Here is a 14,800-nt window from a genome sequence, read left to right on the forward strand (position 1 = left end):
CCTTTACATGTATTAATTGGCGTGGATTTTCATACACTCAAATATGAACCAAGATTGAAGTCTCTGTGACAACGATGTCCAAACTTATGGCTGATTACGTGAATTGGACATTGTGCTTGACCGTGACCTTGACCTTTGATCTTGACCTTCGAAGATTTTATCATTTTCGGTTTTTTTGCATAAGTTAATCCCTATAAGTTTCATTACTCTACGAATAAAATTGTCGTCAGAAAGCTGTTCACAAACAAACACAAACAAATAAACAAACACACACACACACACACACACACACACACACACACACACACACACGAACAAACATGGGGTAAAACATAACCTCCTTTCAATTTCGTTGACTGAGGTTGTAATAATAATAATAATAATAATAATAATAATAATAATAATAATAATAATAATAATAATAATAATAAGAAGAAGAAGAAGAAGAAGAAGAAGAAGAAGAAGAAGAAGAATTTTGATTACATAGAAACAAAATTCGTGATTTCACTACATAAGAATATACCCGTGTAGAGATCGCCTACATTTAGCATACAAATCAAAAGCTAAGAAAATACGTCACCATCTATTCAAGTCTTAATAAAAAAAAAAACATCCCATTCTTACTTCTTTGGCGTTCATCTGGTAACCTTTTAGTAGACTCGCCCATGATTCGGAACTCAAGTGACGGAGGTCACATTTCGATTTCTCAAACTCTGTAGTATATTAGAAATCCGACACAGACGCACTGAATGCTAGTTCTCGACTGTAGCCGAGAAGTGAAAAGTGAGAGTTGAGTGAGAGGCTCTCACTGAGGGCTGTTGTGGGGGGGACCGGATTGAACACCTTGCCGTCTGTATCTGATTCTCCTGAGCTCGGGGTGTGGTTAACGACAGTAAAGGGCAGTAAATGGAAGACCGGAGAGTTCCTCTACAGAAAGTGTGTATTAGCTCTCACATCAGCGCCATCTATTGACAAGGCGCCCAACTAAAATTAACTGAACCTCTTACGGACATTTATTAATATTACCTCCGCCAACGAAGTTGGAAGGAGGTAATGTTTTCGTCCCTGTTTGTGTTTGTTTGTGATCAGCTTCCTGGCCACAATGCGCTCTACGGAGTGCCCCTCTAGTTATTATTATTATTATTATTATTATTATTATTATTATTATTATTATTATTATTATTATTATTATTAGCTAAGCTACAATCGTAGTTAGAAAAGCAGAATGCTACAAGCCCAAGGGCTCCAACAGGGAAAATCACCCAGTATGAAAATTAAATAATGAAAGAGAATAGTGTGCCCGAGTGCAACCTCAAACAAGAGAACTCTTATCCAAGGCAGTGGAAGACCATGGTACAGAGACTGTTTAGGTAATTTAATGCTCTGCCAGTAGTACACTGTTGTAGATATTGTTTTTCAACAAACTATACTTTCATTTATCACTATGCAGTAGTAGTGATAAATATAATTCATATAGAGCACTTTTTTTCTAGTCCAGATGTAAACAAGACTTGGCCGATCAGCGCCATCTGTTGCTGACGAGAGAAAATGCTCAACCAAAATCCTGTGACTTTACAGTCTTTGGTTAACTAAAGCAGTAGGTTGCCAACTGTTATAAATTCAATAGGTGGTTTTAAGCAAAATTGTGAAATACCGAGGTCAGGGCATCGCTTATTTCAGCTTTATTACGTAACTTATTTCACAAGTATAGTCACATTTGCTCTCTCTGGCCCCTGCGTGATTCGGTATGAAAGCAAAATAAAGATGCCACGGAAAAAGAATGATATAACGCTAAGAGGTAGAGGATAGCACATGTGGTTTAGGAGTAGTCGCATACAGTTATAAAATTTCTTTCTATTCCTTCATTTATCGTCTTTCTATCATATTTGTCTATCTCTGCCCGAACACCAATTTAACTGATAATGTAAATAGATTATACCGGATTGAAGTTGTATTAAGATTTTGTTATCGTAAAGGAGAAATAAGATGAAATTAAATGAATTATTATTATTATTATTATTATTATTATTATTATTATTATTATTATTATTATTATTATTATTAGCTAAACTACAACCCTAGCTTGAAAAGCAAGATGCTATAAACCCAATGGCTCCAATAGGGAAAAATAGCCCAGTGAGGAAAGCAAATGTGGAAATAAACAAACGATATGAGAAAAAAATTTACAATAAAATATTTAAAAAACAGTAACATCAAAACAGATATGTCATATATAAACTATAAAAAGACTTATGTCAGCCTGTTCAACATAAAACCATTTGCTGCAACTTTGAACTTTTGAAGTATCTCAAAAGGGAAAGTTTATCGAAGCTCCTAAACTTTTGGCTGTACCTGTAATAGGATTAGGGCCTACTCGGTTTAAAACGTTAGGAAAAGACTATAATTGTACTGAAAGCTTTAAATATTCTAATCGTTCTGAACTGAGAGCATACACTTCTAAACATATGCGATATACAATTGGACGTTGCATGGCTTGAGATAACGGTTTTGGGTAAATATAACTTTGGTTTCGAACTAACAATTACAGTGCATTCATATGCAACGCAGTTTACAAGAGGAGACTCTGCAATGTAAATATTTGTGAAATTCATGCGGCGTCTGGTCTGCCTGGGTTTAAGGAGTAGGTCTAAGTCTATTCTGAATACTAAGGGAGTTTGCTTGCTTGCAAACTTTCACTTCATGGCTATTAGATTTCTCCACAAACACAGGGAAGTATCTTAAATAAAATCTAATTTTAATTTATTAGAAACCTGTGAATAATGTCTGTAACAATTATCTACCTTATTTTTTAATTCATTTTCAAAGCAACTTATAAGCACACGTGCATTCCTGTAGGTATTGTGTAAAAAAACTATCTACATCTTAAGACCACAAGAGATGAATAGACTTATCTTATTGTTTCAATGATGACCTTCATTGCATGACGATTTTGTTAACACAAGGTTATTAGGCAAGGACACACACACGCACGCGCGCGCGCGCTTGTAATACTAGGCCTATAGACTAATCTTATTTCACCACTTTAAAGATCTCAGTTCAAAATCATCCGTTTTTTATATGTCAAAATTCCTAATGAAATAAACATTATCTTTCATCTATAGCGTAGTAAATTTTTGGTTCCATAGTTTTTCAATATTACAAAATACCAAAGGAATTTATTTGTTAACTGACATAATTTATATTATGAAAAATAAGTGTTAGATATGTTTCAAGTTTAGCGACTTCACAAAATAGATTTTCAGTTTAAGATTATTCCTGTTTTGAATTTATCTGAACAAAGATATATATATATATATATATATATATATATATATATATATATATATATATATATATATATATATATATATATACACACACACACACACACACACATATATATATATATATATATATATATATATATATATATATATATATATATATATATATATATATATATCATTTCCTCCAACGCCTATTGAGGTAAAGGACCTCTCTAAGATTCCGCCAGTCGTTTTTATCTTGAGCTTTTAATTCACTACTCCATTCATCATCTCCTACTTCGTGCTTCATAGTCCTCAGCCATGTAGGCCTGGGTCTTCCAACTCTTCTAGTGCCTTGTGGAGCCCAGCTGAATATATATTTTCACAATATCCTCATTCATTTCTCTCGCCTACGGTTATTCTAGTCTGGAGACGTGACGTACTAGCTCGTGGTATTTGGCCTTGTTCCATACGAATATATATTCTTTACAAATAATAAAGAAATAAATATTAATAGTTTGAGTAGCCCCAAAAATTCATTTTCCATTGAAGCATTCAGTTGCCAGTTTTAGAGTTTAGACGTCTGTCAATTATATTGTGAAGATGAAAAAAAAAAAAATTAAGTTTTATTCCAGTTGTGACCAGACTGTGGAATGATCTTCCTAATAAGAATATAGAATATCTTAGGATCAGTGTTAGAATAGATATGTCATAATAAGAAGAAACATTTCCTTCTATTCAACATAAAAAAAAAAAAAAAATTCGCTGCAAGTTTGAACTTTTGACATTCCACCAATTCAACTGCAAGATTTGGAAAGTCATTCCACAACCTAGTCACACCTGGAATAAAACTTCTGGAATACAATACAGTCTTGTTTAAAGGTTAAAGGCCGCTCATGAATGGCAGAGGCAAGGGACAGTGACAATGACCTCACTATAGTCCATTTCTTTTAGTGAGGCATATTTGCACCGACTAGCAGCGGTGCCCTTTTAGCTCGGAAAAGTTTCCTGGTCGCTGATTGGTTGGAATTATCTCGTCCAACCCATCAGCGATCCGGAAACTTTTCCGAGCTAAAAGGGCACCTCTGCGAGTCGGTGCAAATATGCCTCGCTAAAAGAAATGGACTATAGAACGACAATGCCCAAGAGACTGACCATATATACATATGATTAGCGCCCAATCCCCCTCTCCACCCAAGCTAGGACCAGTGAGCGCCAGGCAATGGCTGCTTATGACTCAGCAGGTAGACATATAGGATACCCCCAAACACCACATCCTTAGCTCACAAGAATGGTGAGGTTGCAGCGGCGATAGGAACTAACGAGTTTGAGCGGGACTCGACCCCAGTCCGGTGATCAGCAAGCAAGGACGTTACCAACAGGCATGGGTGTTAATATTATCTAGCTACATTTAAAATTTATTTGTTGATGAATACCAGTAAACAGCCATAACTTGTGTTTGCGTGATGTACCAATAAAACATTATGAAGGTTAACTGAACTCTGATTTGACTAATGGATATTAATAGAAGAAATCCTTCCGTATATTATGTTTTTATGTTGCCCAGACTAACATGAATATTTTTATAGTTTATATATGAATTATCTGTTTTTGACGTTGTTAATAGTTTATATAGGACTTATCTGTTTTCACGCTGTTACTGTTTTTAGAATAATATATTGTTAATTTATACTCATCATTTATTTATTTCCTTATTTCCTTTCCTCACTGGGCTATTTTTCCCTATTGGAGCCCTTGGGCTTATAGCATCTAGCTTTTCCAACTAGGGTTGTAGCTTGGCTAGTAATAATAATAATAATAATAATAATAATAATAATAATAATAATAGTCTGACATTGTCTTCGATGTTTGGGCCCAACCCAGTGTCTTCGGATTATATCGCGGTATGACAATGAAACAATATCCAACAGATTTTGTAGTTTTGAGAACAAATCTCTCAGAAGAATATTTGGGAGTTAAATGAAAAGACAGGATTAGAAATGAAACTATGAGAGAGATTACTCAAGTGCCATATGCGGATGAGATCATGGTGAGGGGTAGATGGAGATGGCTTGGGCATGCTCTCCGCACTCCCCATGAGAGATTGGCTCACCAAACTTTCAGCTGGATTCCACAAGGCACTAGAAGAGTAAGAAGACCCAGGCCTACGTGGCAAAGGACTATGAAGCGTGAAGTAGGAGATGGAAAATGGAGAAGTATTGATTTAAAAGCTCAAGATGCAGACAATTGTGCGAAATTTAACCGAGGTCCCTTGCGTCAATATGCGTAGGGGAGGATGATATATATATATATATATATATATATATATATATATATATATATATATATATATATATATATATATATATATATATATATATATATATATATATACACGCAATATATTACATTGCTAAAAAAATCCAGATGTAATGAAATTATATTGCTAAGGATATCAAATCAGTCTATAGAGTAAACTTTGCCAAAAAAGAAAAATAAATACGTATAGATTATGATTTATAGCATCTATGGAAACACATAAGGATTTGTATATAAAGATTAATGAAAGAAAATATTCTACTTGAATAAAAAGTGCTTTCAGACTTATATTATGAATTAATTACTGTTGACCCCAACTTAAAGTGGTGTCATTATTATCAAAATTTCTTGATGTTCATTAGGAATGTTTAAAGATAATTTTCCTTTCCGGGCATTATCTATGGTAATTTTGTATTGTATTACATGGTTGGATTTCGCACAGGAAATATATGATTTCCTATAGTAAATAACGAGATTTCACCGGTTTTGATGTTCATTTCAATCGGAAACAAACAGATCAACCAATTCGGTTAACTGAAATAATTGATTTGTTTACAGGTCCATTTTATATTACTTCATTATATTTGTAATAGTATCCCATAACATACGGCGTGTATTTACGTTTTCTCTTCAATATATAAAAGAAAAAGTAAAATTAATTTTAGGATAAACTAACCAATTGAGATACTTCTATAGCCTATGTAGCCAAAATTGAGAGTTGAAATTATTATTATTATTATTATTATTATTATTATTATTATTATTATTATTATTATTATTATTATTATTACAAGCTAAGCTACAACCCTAGTTGGTAAAGCAGGATGCTATAAGTATGAGGGATCTAACAGAGGAAATTAGCACAGTGAGGAAAGGAAAAAAAAAACTACAAAATCAAATATTATAAGAACAGTAACAGCAGTAAATTAGCTCTTTCATATATAAACTTTAAAAACTTAAAAAAACCAACAGAGAATTAAGATAGAGTTATTGTAAGAGAAGATTTATTTAGCAATGGACAAGTGAACAAGATATAGATATGTTATTTACTTTCCAGTTTGTTTTTGGCCTTTGGCGGACCCAAGAAAGACCATCCACTGCCATTGAGGCATCTCATGCTCGCTTCACACATTCCCGATTATGGCTCCCGATGCTGATTTTTTGTTCCATCGTAAAAAAATTGCTGATTTTCCACAATTATGTGCGATTGGAGGGCCCAGATCGAAGTCACAGGCCGAAAATCTGGAATCATCGGGGACCACGCCACGACTGTATTAGGACTGTCGAATCAGTATTACGATTATGTTTTGATGATTGTAAAAGTTTACGATGATCAGTTGTGTGCAAGGGAAATTAGGCCACGCCCCCTTTAACGATGTTCGGGAAGTTGCACGATTGTTGTAAGAAGCGATTCGATTTTCGGCAGCCATTCACCAATCATCGGAAGGTTGGAACCGAGGTTATTTTTTTTCACCCAAGTTCGTGCGCACATTTTGATCATCGTATTCTAGATTATGATGATCTAAATGCTCTTCGATGAACAAAGACACGTTTGGATGATTGAAGACACGTTACGATGATCAGAAAATGCATGTCGAAGTTCGTTAAAAATTTCGACAAATGACAGTTGCCCCGACCATTTAGCGCCGGCCGGTTCGGGGCACGTGGCCCCACCCCACGAGGCTTGCCCCGCTTCTCGACATTCGTACCAACCTCGCCGACGTGACAAAAAAAAAACCATTCAATATTCGGCCATTACACCTTCGATTATTGTTATTGGTTGACAACTACCAATTTTCCTGTCTTCGGGAGCAATCAGGAGCAAAATCGCGAATGTGTGAACCCAGCATAAGGCATGTACACAACTGCTTTATGTTAAGCAGCTTCTGCAGTTCCTAACAACTATACCTGGAATGACCTGTTCAGTGGAGAGCTCACTTTCAGCACTAAGAAAAATTTAAACCCCATAAGATTTACAATGAGTGAGGTATGGTTGGAGGGTTTGGTATTATGGAGAGTTCTAATGATGTGGACCAAAGGATAGATGGTTTTGCTGGCCATAAGATTCATTGTTTTCTTATCAATGTGATGTGTTTTCACTGCTTCGTTTTTCAATGTTTTGGATACTGAAAGTCCAGATTTGTCATTGTTCAGCTACTGGTTATATCACTCTTGTCTGCTGTGATCAGATACAGCATTATTTGTATGATGAGTAAGTGGGCACAATACTAACTGCTCAGGATATATTCCAGTTTAATCATATGTCACACTTGCAGCAAAGTAGTCCTGACAGTAGGCTACTCACACTTTGGAAAGAGTGGCTTTTCAGTTCAATTTCAATCAAGAAACCCTTTCAAAAAATACCAAAAGACCAAACATTGGAGAATATAGTCAATAAGAACACCCCAACACGTATTGGGACAAAAAGATTGAGCATAAAAAAGGGTACAACAGCTCGCTACTACAGTACCTTATTGCAGAGCACACAACAGAAGCTCTATGACAACTTTGGGAACTTGTGCCATTGCAGAGTAACAACAATGGACATAATGACTTACAAACTATGCGAACTATAAAGCGGGGTTTACACGGTCGAACGGCTCGTAGAACCTGGTTGTAGAACCTGCTTGTCAAACTGCTCAACGAGGTGGTGGAGTCAGCCACAAATGCTTAAGGTTTGTAGACATTGAAGCCCTGCCCACAAAAGTCAGATGAGAACAGACTTTCTTCGAACCATTCGACGAACGTGTTCGTCAACCAAATACCCCGTTCACACGTTTGAACATCACTTCAAACACTTGTCGGCTTGAACCCCGTTCGACGAATCATTCGACCGTGTAAACCCACCTTAAGAGATGAGTCAGACGTATCTATAATTGATATGCTAGAAAACAATTGTATCGATTCCCCATCTATGGAGCAAAGAGACCTCATACACATTTCAGCAGGAGTTGCAGTTCCACTTGACATATTCGAGGACTTCTTGTCACCCAAAGAAAAGGGAGAGGAGGCATACATGACACAAATGGAAGTTAAAAGGTGGTTACTGGCTTCCATGAACCAATTAAGATGTTAAAGATTCAAACTGTCAGTGACTTTTGCAAGCAAAACGTGGCAAAGGGAACAAATAAAGAATTAATGGATTTTGGGTGAGATGGCCATATCGTCCTGATGGAAGTTCCTATAGGGTAGCTTCCTAGGGTATATTACAACTACGGCGATATTCCCAGAGAATTTACCTTAAGGTACCCAGAATTCTAACTCCTGGAGCGAATATCCCTAATGAAAGTACCAGGGATATCGCGAAATATCAGAGGACGTATTCTTGACACGCCACATGGCAATCTGTACCCCGAACAGAGATAACACTTCGATGGGGTCAATTGGCAAGAAAACGAAAACGAGAAAGAAAAAGGAGAGCCGTTCGCAAGGCTCTCTCTTCTCCCGTTTCGTAAGCGTGCATTGCGCCGATTCTGGCGCCATCTGTATTCCTTGTAGCGATACACGAGGTGCTACAGATACTGTATGTAGGGAGGGGTCCTACAGCCCTTTCATACAAAGGGAAGGGCGGGTCCATCAGGACGACATGTCCATCTCACCCAAAAATAGATTTTTCGCTTCGCTCAAAATCCGTTTTTTGGGCTCAAGCCATGTCGCCCTGATGGAAGTATACCAGAGCATTACTGTATCTGTGGATTCTCAGAACGTGCCGTACTCCCCGGAGGTATTTCCCCGGTCGACTAGACCTAGAGACCTAAGACGTTACCGTTATACATCTTTTCAACTAACCATAAACCATGTTAGAGCTTCCTGCCCCCTACAGGGAAGAGTCCTACTAGACTCTGGAAAAGTCTCGAAGAGTACATATACCTATGTATGAATACCAGGCAAGCCAATATTGTGGTCTCACCCTATATTAAGTAAAGCACAGTTTGTAAAGACCACTGCGTCAATATGAAATATCGACCAGTTCTCCGCTCAATACTTGTATTGGACAAAGGTTTATATCCGCATAGGAGGAAACTTGTAAATCCGCCACCGTCCCCTTATGGGATGGAGTCCTCCCGCTAAGGGAAAGCATAAACCAATGCAACATTAGCTTGCATAAAGGAACAATCTATTAGAATTATCCCAGATAAATATACATAGAATGAATGCTCAATTATACCAATAAATTGACACAGGTGAAGGAGACGCAAGGTTCTCTAGAACAAGTTTATTGACATACAATAAATAGATAGGTTAACAACAATTATATATATATATATATATATATATATATATATATATATATATATATATATATATATATATATATAGAGGAGGATAACCAAAACTTTAAGCATAAGTATGATAGTAAACAGAAACTTGTTTATCTGAAAGAAAAACATTAGTGCCACTTTTAACATACCGAAGTATCGAAGTCATAAAAGTCTGTATTACTAATCAGTCACATTAGCGTTAGAAACGCTCGGCACACATGTCTGCACTTATGCTAGGTTCACCTTTGGAAGTGGAACAGTCAACGTGGGCAACTCGGTGCCCTCACTTAGTTTGTAGCACAGTATGTAACTACACACTCACCCTGGAATTAATCGTCCCAATTAAAACCACTGTTCCTCGCAGAGTTAAACAGCAGGGCTAACGACGCAACCCACTACTACCACAGATCTCTTTAGTTGCTCCACTTGCTTCGCATAGTTACGAAAGAACACTCTGGAAGACTTCCAGCCAGTGTATGAACGAAGATGTTCAAAATCCATACAATTAAAGAAATTTAAGGATGAGGCAACTTTCCTCGGATCGTGACCTGCGGGTGTACTGTCAGAATCCGCTCTGCGAATAAAATATGTGATTTTCGCCCTGAGTTTTTTCAGTGATAAATTTGAGCCTGATGTTTCTCCCCTGAATAGTTGACCACCCTTGAAGTCTGAAGTTCTACGAAGATAGACCTTTAGGCATTCTACTGGACATAGAGATGCATCTTCTTTCAGAGGGCAGATTCTCCAGGGACCCCACCTGTTGGTGGGTAACTCGTTCTTGGCGAGAAACGTAGGATCCGGAAACAGGTTCAGTTCTCCCCCATCCAGGAACTGAACACGACCTTCCTCTCTCGAGAGGGCTACAATCTCACTAACCCTGGCCCCGGACGCGAGTGCAAATAGGAAAATAACTTTTTGGGTCAAATCCTTTAACGCACACTCCTCATTGTTCAACAATAAAGCAAAATGAAGAACTTTATCTAAAGACCATGAAATGGGCTTTGGAGGTGCTGAAGGTCTGAGCCTAGCGCAGGCTTTCGGAACTTTATTAAAGATCTCGTTAGCGAGGTCGACCTGGAAGGCATATAAAATGGGTCTTGTCAAAGCAGACTTACACGTTGAAATCGTGTTAGCTGCCAACCCTTGACCATGGAGGTGGATGAAGAAAGATAAGCAGAAGTCCGTCGAGATCTCCTGCGGATTCTTCGCCTTGACAAAGGCCACCCATTTTCTCCAAGATGACTCATATTGCCTTCTAGTAGATTTGCACTTATATTCCTCTAGGAAGTCTATGCTGGCTTTCGAAATCGCGAAACGCTTTCTCACCGCTAGGGAGAGAAAATCATGAGCTGCAGGGTCCGGGTTTTCTGTAATGAAGCGCAGACAGTCGACTTCTAGACTCGCTGGGTCAGAACTGGATCTGGTAGCGGTAGAAACTTCAACCGTAGTTCCAATGCCAGGGGAAACTACACGCTGTTCGGCCACTTGTGGGCCACTACTGCCGCTACTCCCTTGAAAGATCTCAGTTTGTTGAGGACCCTCAACAGAAGGTTGTGAGGAGGAAACAGATAAATCCTGGACCATCTGTTCCAGTCGAGGGACATCGCGTCCACTGCTTCCGCCAAGGGGTCCTCGTATGGGGACACGTACAGGGGCAACTTCTTGTTGTCTTTCGTCGCAAAGAGGTCTATCTGCAGTTCTGGGACATGACTCAAGATGAAGGAGAATGATCCTGCATCTAGGGACCATTCCGACTCTATCGGTGTGAACCTGGATAGAGCGTCCGCTATCACATTGCGGACTCCTTGAAGGTGAACTGCCGACAGGTACCACTTCTTCTTTTCCGCCAATCGGAAGATGGCCAACATCACCTGGTTGAGAGATGGCGACCTTGATCCTTGTCGATTCAAGCATCTCACAAATACCTCGCTGTCCAGCACCAACCTTATGTGAATCGAGTGACGCGGGGAGACTTTCTTTAAGGTAAGGAGCACTGCCATAGCTTCTAGAAAGTTTATGTGAAAGGTCTTGAATAGATTGGACCAAGTCCCTTGGGCCTTTTTCCGATGAGAGTGACCTCCCCACCCCTCCTTCGAGGCGTCTGTGTGAATCGTCACCGATGGGGGAGGTGGCTGAAGAAGTACCGACTTCTTTAGATGTCTGGCTTGGGACCAAGGCCTGAGAAGAGTACGTAGATGAAGCGGAACTGGTCTTCTCAGATCTCTTCGTGCGTTTGATGCATAACTTCTCCAAACTCCGGTTGCATCCTTTAGCTGTGCTCTTAGCACCGGGTCTGTTACCGAAGCAAACTGGAGAGAACCCAGTACTCTCTCCTGTTCGCGTCTTGATATCCTTTCGGAATCTAGAAGTCTCTTGACAGAACCAGCTATCTCCTTCCTTTTCTTCGCCGGGATGGAGAATTGGTGTGACATTAGGTCCCAGTGGATTCCCAACCACTGGAACTTTTGAGATGGAGAAAGTCGAGACTTTTTTCTGTTGATCTTGAAGCCGAGATACTCTAGGAACTGGATCACCTGCAGGGAAGCTTGCAAGCATTCTGTCTTGGATGCTGCCCACACCAGCCAGTCGTCCAGGTAGGCTACTACCTGAATTCCCTTTAGGCGTAATTGTTTGAGAGCTACGCTCGCAAGCTTCGTGAAGATCCTTGGGGCTATATCTAGCCCGAATGGCATGGCTCTGAAGGCGTATAGCCTTCGTTGTAGCTTGAACCCTAGGTAGGGGGAGAGTTGACGATTGATTGGAACGTGCCAATAGGCGTCTGACAAATCTATGGAGACGGTAAATGCCCTCTTGGGCAGTAAGGTCCTTATGTGTTGCAGTGTTAGCATTTTGAACTTGCAGTTCACTATGAACTAGTTGAGTGGCGACAAGTCCAGAATGACTCTGAGTTTTTCCGAGTCCTTCTTGGGAACACAAAACAGCCTCCCTTGGAATTTGATGGACTTTACCCTTCGGATCACTTTTTTCTCCAACAGATCTTGATGTACTCCTCCAGAACGGGGGTGGAGTGTTGGAAAAACCGAGGGCACGGGGGTGGAGTGCTGTACCAGCTCCAGCCCAGTCCATTCTTGAGTAGGCTGTGGGCCCAGGGATCGAAGGTCTACCGATCCCGAAAATTCTGAAGTCTCCCTCCTACCGGTATCATCTCACTTGGACTGTTGTCCTGAGGTCTTGCCTCCCTGACCGTGACCACCCCTGAATCCCCTTCCCCTTGAGGGGCGCCTAGACGAGCCTCTGGCTGCTCCTCTAGGCTTTGCTCGAAAGGAAGTTGACTGCCCTTCGAACGTCGGGTTGAATGCCGGGGACTGTGTCGACACGGCCTGGGGTACCCACTGGAATGTGGTCGGGGTTTGTGCCACCATCTGGGGCACTGAAGGCATCGGCAATTGCTGTTGCTGTTGCTGTCTAAATGGCTTGGCTGGCCGAGACGGTAGCCTAGTCCTCTTAGTCTTCCTCTTTGGTTGGGGACCCTCATCCGGGGAAGACTTTCTCTTGATAGACAGGCCCCACTTCTGGAGAAGGTTTCTATTCTCCTTGGCGGCCTTATCAACAACTTCTTTGACCGATTCGCTAGGGAAAAGGTCTTTGCCCCAAATGTTGGAGGAGATTAGTTTCCTTGGCTCGTGCCTCACCGTAGCCGAGGTGAACACAAACTCCCTACAAGCTCTTCTCGCCCTGACGAAGCTGTAAAGATCCTTCGTCACTGTGGCCAGATGAGTCTTGGCCACTACCATGAACATTTCATGGACCTTGGGGTCACTTGCCATCGTCTCAAGAGTGGTCTGAAGAGACATTGAGGCAGCCAGTCTTTCTTTTGTCTCGAGCTCTCTCCGCAAAAGAAAGTCAGACAGCTTAGGGAGGTTCTCACCGAACTGACGTCCGGCAATATCAGCCTCCAACTTCCCGACTGAGAAGGTAAGATGGACGTCCTTCCAGTCCTTGTGGTCCATAGGTAGGGCCAGCGACAAGGGTTTACACTCCTCCAGGGAGGGGCAAGGCTTGACAGCCTCGACTGCTTTTAACACAACCGCAAACCCTTTCTGCAAAAAGGGGAAGGCTCTAGCAGGAGAGGACACGAAGGAAGGGAGCTTCTTACTCAATGCAGCCACCTTTGAGTTCGTGAAGCCCCTCTCTTTCATCGAAGATGAAAGCAAAGCTTGAGCCTTAGCATGGTCCATCACTATGACCTCCTTCGGCTCTGTCTCCTCCTTTGAAGCTGGTTCCTTCCTCAGCCGGACATAACAGTCCGGATATGACCCTTTGCTGGGCCAGAATTCCACCTCCTCTAGGGGAACTGAACCCAACTTATCCGACAAGACGATCTTCCCAATCGTCATCGGCATGTGCTCAGCATATCTCCACGGTTAGCATCTGAGCACAAGGGAAGGTCTTTCACATTGAGCCTTTTCTGGGGCCCACGTGATGCTGCAAGTTTCTGCATCTGCAGTTCCATTGCAGCCGCCTTCTCATTATTCTCCTTCTGCATTTGTTGGATCATTCCAATAATGGAGGAGAGGGCCTGTCCCAGCTCTACTGGGAGAGCGGACGATGTTGAGGGAATAGGTTTAGGGATCTGAACCGGAGCAGCCGACACCTCGTCGGCCTCTTCCTCTACAATGTCTGGGGCTTGATCTTCATCCTGGCCTTCTGCCAGGAGGTCTTCCTCCAGACGCTCGGACACGTCTGACATCCTGTCGTCCAACTGGATGTCTTGCAAGGCGACCGCGACTTCAGCATCCACCGGGATCTGAACTAGGGGGATCTCCTCTTGAGGCTGGGGAATCACTGCACCAGCTGATGCCCTAGAGAAAAGGTAAGCCCTCATCTTCTCATTTGGAAGATAAGGTCGAGAGGTGTTCTTCTGGAAGCCCCTTACCCAGGTACGAAGCTTCTTTCTTGCTATATCCCTTGATTCCGCCGTCCTAGGGGAAT

The 14,800-nt window shown here is 40.8% G+C and overlaps 1 protein-coding gene across 1 annotated transcript in view; it reads right to left on the reverse strand.

Annotated features, from left to right (window-relative positions):
- LOC137642364 (prostaglandin G/H synthase 2-like) overlaps positions 1–871 on the reverse strand; it is a 34,268-nt gene extending 33,397 nt beyond the window's left edge. The window contains exon 1 of the mRNA XM_068374857.1: positions 625–871. Coding sequence (XP_068230958.1) covers positions 625–667 — 43 coding nt within the window. The 5' untranslated portion in view covers positions 668–871. The remainder of the gene's footprint in view (positions 1–624) is intronic.
- Between the last annotated feature and the right edge of the window lie 13,929 nt (positions 872–14,800).

This window comes from Palaemon carinicauda, chromosome 6, assembly GCF_036898095.1.
Source record: "Palaemon carinicauda isolate YSFRI2023 chromosome 6, ASM3689809v2, whole genome shotgun sequence".
Classification (NCBI taxonomy): domain Eukaryota; kingdom Metazoa; phylum Arthropoda; class Malacostraca; order Decapoda; family Palaemonidae; genus Palaemon; species Palaemon carinicauda.